The 8,302-nt window shown below is 46.0% G+C and overlaps 1 protein-coding gene across 1 annotated transcript in view; it reads left to right on the top strand.

Moving 5' to 3' along the window:
• The first annotated feature begins 218 nt into the window (after positions 1-218).
• FBXL7 (F-box and leucine rich repeat protein 7) overlaps positions 219-8,302 on the top strand; it is a 409,417-nt gene continuing 401,333 nt past the window's right edge. Inside the window, exon 1 of the mRNA XM_047767855.1 lies at positions 219-749. Coding sequence (XP_047623811.1) covers positions 713-749 — 37 coding nt within the window. The 5' untranslated portion in view covers positions 219-712. The remainder of the gene's footprint in view (positions 750-8,302) is intronic.

Raw genomic sequence — 8,302 nt, 5'->3', positions numbered from 1 at the left:
GCACGTTCCTTCGCTCAACGCCATTTCGCTGGCGGCGAGCAGGGCCCGCGCCGAGGCCAGGGCCGGAGCTCGAGCCCCAAAAAGGCGCGCTGCCCCTTTAAAAGGCCGCGCATCTCCGGGCCGGCCTTCCTCCCGGGGGCTCCAGCTGTGATTGACGCTGGGCGGCGAGAGGAGGCGCCTGGCGCTAACAAAAGTCCGGCCCTTGGGCGAGCGGCGCCGGGCCCTGAGTCTCTGCTCGCTCCGGGCACCAGCAACAAGTGGCCGCCGCGCCCTCCCCGGGGAAGCCGCGGGTGCTCAGGGGCGCCAGGAGGAGGCAGCGGAGCTCAGGAGCCCCGGCCACCCGCGCGGCTTAGAGCCCACCGCAGGGGGATCGGGGTGGGCGGATGGGGACCCGGCGGCGGCGACGCGGCGAGCCTCTGGGCGGCCCCGGGGCGCGGGCTCTCAGCTACGCTGCTCCCGCCGGCCCCGAACGCGGATTCTAAGGGCGGCGGCTGCCCCCGGCCCCACCCGGCGCCGTCGGGGGTGCCAGCAGGGAACACAGCGACCCCTCCCACCGGCGTGCAGGGGTCGCCCCCGGCCGGAGTTCGGTGCCGGATCGTGGGGTATGCGCAGCTAACGATCCCGTCGGGCGGGCTTTCCTCTGGCGGAGCGCACAGGCGGTGCGCCCCAGCTATGGAGTGTCCGGGGAGACGGCGGGCATGACGGCAGCAGGATGGGCGCGAACAATGGCAAACAGTACGGCAGTGAGGGTGAGTGGGCCGCCTGTCTTCACACTCCCGTTTCGCACCCTCCCTTCCCCTCGCCCTTCAGTCTGAGAAGGAAGGTTCTCGCACGCTGCCGGGGCGCACCCCAACTTGGCACCGGTCTGGGTCATCACCTTCCCCTTTGGCACTGAGTGCTTCGGCGCCCGGAGAATGCTTTCCTCCCGCGGGGGTCGCTTTAAGCAACTTTCCAGGTTGTCTTTGGGACGGCCCGAGTTGTATATCTGCAGTGTTTCTGAACACACGTGCCTCAACTTTCCTTCTCTGGGCATCTGGGGTTTAGGACGTGGTTTGGCGGATGGCGGAAGACGTTTTGGAAAAACAGCATAGTGAAAACTTTCTCAGGCCTTTGTGCACCGGTCCCCTGGACTCTCCTGTAGCAGGAAAAACTTCTGGAAGAAGTTAAGTTTCCATTTTCTGCTCACTGCCCCCGAGCTGACAGCTTCGTGAAACTGACCACCTAGGGGCCATGCAAGGCGAGGAGTGACGGGGGGCTTTGTCTGGGCGCTCTCCCTGCTCGAGACGGGCAAAGGACCATCTGTTACGTGGGGCTGGAAATTGCACAGAAATATTGCCTGTCAAGTGGGAACTTGGAAGTTGGGGAAACTTGAAACTCCACCTCCTCCTAAAAGGATGATGGATGTGTGGGTTGGCTTCTCCCTCGCCCCTCCTCCCCCTCTTTGCATAAAACCGTAGTGTTGTAACCCAGTTGATTAACAGCATGCCCCTGATAGGCATACAGCAAAAGCGTTTCCCACAGTTGAGAAATTGGGAAGGTTTGTCTTTAGTGAACTTGGCTGGAGGGTAGTGGAAGAGACAGGGTCGGTTTTGCAGCCCGCCCCCAGAGGACTGGCGGTCAGAAACAGGGTCCAGCGCCTGCAGACTGGTAGGAATGCAGAATGGCTACTCAGCATGTGGTGTTAGGGAAACTCCTATCATCCTGTTCAAAACTTTGAGCTTCGGCCACCGAATGTGGCTGCCTCTCCCTCTGTTTTTGTCTGTGTTCCTTCTCAGCAGTTTTATGAAATTACAGCAGAAACCGACCCTAAAAAACCGTCTCCACAAGAACCTTTTGTTTAAATCATTCTTTTCCAGAGCATCATGTTTTGAGTTCCACCTATATAGGAAATATATGTATTTCCTTCTTCCGGGCAGTTTTGTGAGAGAGTTCTTTCCTGACAGTTTCACTTTAAAAAAAGAAAGAGTAGAAGGTGAAGATAGCAAACATGAATTTATGCCAAAAAAAAAAAAAGATTATTGGAGAATCTTGGCCAACCCCTCCAAAAAAAAGCAGTTAATGTTTAAGAAATTTGTGGAAAACTGAAAGATTAAGCCCCCTTACTCTGAGTTTTTAAAAAGCTGTCAGGGAGTGAAGTGTGTGCTTGTCATTTCTGGGTGTGTGTACATTATGCTACTTGAACACTGGTTGAGGGGGTGGGGGATGGACACTCAAGAGGAACACGAAGTTGCTGTTCTGGGTTCTTGAACAAAACCCCTCACACTCTTCCTAATCCTCCGCAACTTGTTCTAATATCCCAGCGTTCTCGTATTGTGCAGTGTGCGGTGTATGACGACTTCCTGTCTGAACAGCAGAGTTTTCAACCCTTGGGAGAGAAAAGGAGAGACAGAGGACTAATGTTCTCCAGCTGTTATCCGTGAATGCTACCTCTGCATTTTCACTTGGGCTGAAGCGAAATTTTACTGGGATCCGATTTAGATACACTGTGGACTTTTTACAGGAAAAGCCTTTGGGGCTCAGCTGATTCAAGGGGACCAATTGGAGGCTTTGGGAGGTAACTGAGTTTTGGCTGGGATAGGAGGCATTATGTTCAAGGATTCATCAGCTCTCTTCAAGTGCCTGGAGATTTCTCTGTGATAGGTGAAAAATAGAGAAATAGGCCAATAAGAGCTTTTCAAAAGTCTTCCCCTGCCCCCAGTTACCCTGGACCTCACCTAATATATGGCATTATAATATATGTGATATACAGTTGTAATAGAATATGTGTAATTGGGTATGGTCAACTTTATTACTTTGTGTTGTTGGAGTGCTGGATGGTAAAACCTATGCAAATAAGCCCTTTAGAATTTGGTGTGTTAGTGCCATCTTTCTTATCTTTAGACATTTTAATGTCAGATTTCAAAGATGGTGAAAGCAACTCCCAGACATAATATTTCTGTTATCAAAGGAGAATGAGAATTAAGATAGTTATATAGACTTTGTGCAATTTAGGTGTGGTATATTTCAAACAAAAGGGAGAAATTAGTAATGAATGCATATCCACAGAATAGCTCAGTGAGAGATCCCGTAACTGTGAAACACTGGTGTTTGTGTATACTTTAAAAATCTGCAACTTAAGTATATTTTACTTGCTAAATATATGACATGGCATGACACCACCATGTAAACGGCCCTTAAATTTTACAAGTATTGTTGTGAATTATTCGAACTTTTAGAACTGCAGCATTTCATCTGTAACCTCACTTTCTCCTACTCCTGGGAAATATCTCTTTTATTAAAAAAAAAAAAAAATTCCCAAGACTTAACCTTAGCAGGTGCAGTGGGGCAGAAGCTTTCTACTTCAGTGTCATCCCAGATCCAGTGGCTTCAGTGTCACCTGAGAGCTTGTCAGAAATGTAGCTGCATTTTAAAACTTGAGGCAGTTCTTGTGTTGAAAGTTGAGCTTTGATTAGGGAGTTTGGAGATTTGATTCCACCTTTGATTGGTGACCTTGCTCAGTTGTCACCTAATCTTGGGGTCTTTCTTCTCTAGAGTGAGGAGAGAAATTTTTTTTTTTCCCCTGGCGTTATCTGTTATGAGTGCACCCTTGAGCCTGTAGCCCTCCATTTTATTTCGCTCTTATAATGCCTTAATGGACCACTTATTGGAGCCTTGGGAAGATAGGAAATAAGTTGGGAAATAAATAATAAATAGGGAAATTAAAAGTGGTTCTTGCCCTGAAATCAGCAAATGCCCATTTCCCTTTGTCATCACCTTTATTTTCATCTCTCTCTTCCTTTCTCATTGCCACTTCTTCTCTTAACTCTACCAGTCCTGAAATCTCTGCTCTTCTCCTGAGATTAAAGGTATGTGTATATCAATATTGAGTGTTTCCAGTGTTTTGTTTTCCTCGATACTTAGTGAACATTCAGGTTAATGATTTAATTTGCAGCCTATAGGCAGACTTGGATTTTGCTCCTGGAAAAAGTTACCATACCATTCCTGATCTTTAGCTTTCTAGAAATATAAGCAGATGTCTAAATGATTAGTGTGTTCTGGTAAATTCTTTTCATGGAGGGCTGATTTTTCTCTTTATCTTCTTTCATAAAGTGTAAGTAACAGCCCTTGTGTAGAAACCTGGAGAAGTCGGGGTGATTCAAAGCCATTAGAACCATTAGCTTTGACTCCAGTTAAACCAAATAAACAAATCTCTCTGTTCAAGTAGCAGGAGAGGAGCTGCTTTTCCTGCCTTTTAAGGTTTCCAGCCTCACCCTCACTCACTCAGTGGTTTCATTGTTATGTTTATTCTAGTCCGGCAGGGCTGAGTCTGTCGTACTTAAGCTGTTAACAGCTCCTTGAACTGGAGCTGATGAGACCCTGTGATGGGGTTTGACCTTGGTAGCTCTGTTGCTCTATCAAGTGCTCTGTCTGGGTCCCTTTTCTACATCTCCGATCTGTGCTCTTCAGATGTGAGGTGGGGGGAGTTGCCTGGGAGCATAAGTCATCACCAATCCATCACCACGTTGGGAAATAGATCTTGAAATAATAATGGCAGGTAACATCTCTTGAACACTTTCTTCATCCAAGCATGATCCTAAGCCCTTCGTTACATTGACTTACGTAATTTTCATGCTTTCCTATGTCTCCATTTTACCAATGGGGAATCACAGATGTGGAGAGGGTGATCATTTCCCAAGGCTCCTACAGCTAGTGTGGGTGGAATTGGGACTCAGGGCCAAGTCTGTCTAAGCCCACAGTTACTTACTCATTGATTCAACCAATACATGTTGACTTCTTATTTCCTACCATGTGCCAGGATCTCTTCTAGATTCTTGGGATACATTAGTAAAGAGATAAAGATCCTGTCCTGTCTATCTTATCTTCATGTTCAAGTGTGTTGGGAGGGAGGAGTGATGGAACAGTTCACACGCATGTGCACTCACACACACATAATAATTTAGTAAACCATGCAGTGCATTCTAAGGGGCTAACATCTCTGCATGAAAAAAAAAATTGTCTGATGGGAGTTGGGAGGGAGGGAGTGTTGCCATTTTAATTAGAGGAGTTACTGTAGGCCTTAAGGAGAAGTGGGCATTTGGACTGAGACTTAAAGGAAGTAAGGGACTAACCCCTAAGGGTCCCTGTGGCAGGTTGACTGTAATTGTCACCCATTGTGTTATACATAACTCTTTATCCTGGAGGCCATGCGTTTTATGCAAGTGTAACATCATCTTCTCTAAGACAGGTGCAGAGAGGGTGCTCATTTCTATAAATCCTTAGCTGCACAGAGTCAGTCTGGCCGTTGGGCATGTTTTTTTTGGCCTGGAGTCTTTAAATATGTTTTATCCAATAATATTCTATCATATGTTTTGGTAACTGCTTTTGTGGGAAGGAGGGCAGGGAGCCTAGGACACACGCTTCATGCTGTGACCAGTAGATGTTGCCTGACTTACTGGAGATGTGAGTACTCACCCAATGATCCTTCCAGAAGTTTTTGTAATTCTTAGATAGATGGAGGTCTTTGTCTTTTGCCTCTAATATGTAATTTCATTCTGATGAAAATCAGAAGACAAATGACACTGATTCCACTCTTTGTCTCAAATCAAAGCATTAGTATTAGTGAAGCTAACAGAATAGACCATTTTGGTCTGACATGAAGTGTTTTCGGAGATTTGGGGAATTTTTTTTTTTCATGTTTAAAACAAGAGAAAGAAAAGAGAGGTAATTTTGCTCTCCTCCTTGGGAATCAACTCAAATCAACTCATTCTGCCCTTTGAAACAGGATGAATCCCAGATTGATTTTGAGTAAGTAACTGATAAAACTTTTACCCTTAGTCCTTATCCAGTGGTTTCTCTGGAAGCTCCTTGGCTTAGCTCTTTGACTGGTAGAACCTGCTAGATATTATGCATCTTAAGATGAAATTGGGGATGCATTAAAATATGTGACAGTATCTTGAACAAAACCTAGAGCGATTTTAAATCTGAATAAGGAAGAAGGGAATAAATGAAGTTTAGAAACTTAATACTTAAAAATGTATGAAGAGCTGTCATGATGAAGGTTAAATTTCAGAGTGCTGAGAAAACACAAAGGTATGTAAGTTCCTAGCAGGTAGATAGATTTGACTTATTCTGAGGAAGAGCTAATGATTGGAGCTGTTGACATCTGAGACGGGCAACTAAACGAGGAAGTGAAGCGTCCCACATGGGATGGCTTGACCAACAGTAAGGATGCTGTGCTAATGATTTCTGCATCAAGTAAGGGGTCTACTGTTGGACTTTACACCAAGTTCCCCAGCAAACACTTTGCTGTGTGCAGTTATGTTTGCTGAAGGGTTATTATTCAATTCAAGCTTATATCGCTACCGTCTCATACATTTCTATCCTTGTAGTTGTTGAAAAGTAGCCCCCCCATACACTTTCTCTGGGTACTTCTCTCTCTGTGTGTTACATGGATGTGTTCATGTCGGCTTTATTTTTTTATTTTTTATTTTTATTTTTTTAGGCTCGCACTCACAGCATATAGAGGTTCCCAGGCTAGGGGTGGAATCAGAGCTACAGCTGCCAGCCTACCCCACAGCCACAGCAACACCAGATCCGAGCCTTGTCTGCCACCTACACCACAGTTCATGGCAATGCTGGATCCTTAACGCACTGAACGAGGCCATGGATTGAACCCACAAGCTCATGGTTACTAGTCGGATTTGTTTCCGCTGTGCTACAATGGGAACTCCCATGTCTGTCTTGAGACATTATTTGGAAACTCACCTAATTTTGTTTCCCTGTCTTCTGTGGGACATAACCTCCTGTATGAAAAGTTAGGTTTGATAAATGACGTGTCTATTTCCAGTGCAGTAATGGATGCAGACTCTATCTATAGTGTTACTGTTCCTTTTATTATTACCCTAAAGCATGTAGATGTACTAAAATTGAAGCAAGACCCCGAATTGTGCTTGTATTGAATATCTTGAATAAATGTTTAAATAAATGGTTTTTTTTTTTTTTTTGGCCATGCTTGTGGTATGTAGAAGTTCCCAGGCCAGGGATCTAACCTGACCCGAGCTGCTGCAGTGACAGTGCCAGATCTTTAACCCGCTGTGCTACAAGGGCACTCCTAAATGTTTTAACCTTTAAGACTTAATTGGCATCCTTGGCTAGTGACACTTGATCAGAACCTACAAACTGACCAGAGCCCCACAAAGATGGTGGCATCTTTCTCAGACTCTTGGATGTGGAGAACAGACTTGTGGTTGCCAAGGGGGAGGGGATTTAGGGAGAGATGGAGTAGGAGTTTGGGATTAGCAGATGGAAACTGTTACATACGATGGATAAACAACAAGGTCCTACTGTTTAGCACAGGGAACTACATTAGAAATCCTTACTTTTTTTTTTTTTTTTTTGGTCTGTCTTTTCTAGGGCCGCACCACGGCATGTGGAGGTTCCCAGGCTAGGGGTCTGATGGGAGCTACAGCTGCCGGCCGACGCCACAGCCACAGCAACGCAGGATCCGAGCTGCATCTGCGACCTATACCACAGCTCACGGTAACGCCGGATCCTTAACCCATTGAGCGAGGCCAGGGATCGAACCCACAACCTCATCGTTCCTAGTCGGATTTGTTAACCACTGAGCCATGATGGGAACTCCCAAAATCCTGTAATAAACCACAATGGGGAAGAAAAGATGTCATCTTTTTCTTCCTATAGCTGCCGGCCTACACCACAGCCACAGCAACGCAGGATCTGAGCTGCATCTGTAACCTACACCACAGCTCATGGCAACACCAGATCCTTAACCACTGAGTGAGGCCAGGGATCGAACTGGCAACCTCATGGTTCCCAGTCGGATTCATTTCTGCTGCACCACAACGGGAACTCCATATACCGTCTTTTTCAAGGAGCTCTGATATCCTTTTGTTCAGCATGATGTCTGCTGTGCATCAGCCAGAGTGGCAGTTCTGCCACGGGGTGATAAAGTCCATATCAGCTGACCTCTCCCAAAATGTAGATTCTTGAGGAGTTTGGTTACAGAAGCATAGACCTCTTCCTTCTACTCACTGTGTTAAATCTCTAGATAGAATAAGACTAGCTCTGGGCAAGTTCAGTGTTTACCTAAGAAGCTAGGCAGGGAGGCCAGTGGTGTCCAGAACAAGCTGACTCACAGAGGGACCCTACTTCTGCGTGTTAAATGTGAATGTAAGTGGTAAGTAGGAAGCAGGCATAAGGCTAGATATATAACCATAATATCCACATTATTCTTCAAATAACCATAATATCCACAACTCTTCAAATAAACATAATATCCACAACTCCCCAGATTTCTAAAGGA

This window comes from Phacochoerus africanus, chromosome 1, assembly GCF_016906955.1.
Source record: "Phacochoerus africanus isolate WHEZ1 chromosome 1, ROS_Pafr_v1, whole genome shotgun sequence".
Lineage (NCBI taxonomy): Eukaryota > Metazoa > Chordata > Mammalia > Artiodactyla > Suidae > Phacochoerus > Phacochoerus africanus.
Note: the sequence above shows the minus strand (reverse complement) of the source record. Positions and strands in the feature narration are given on the sequence as shown.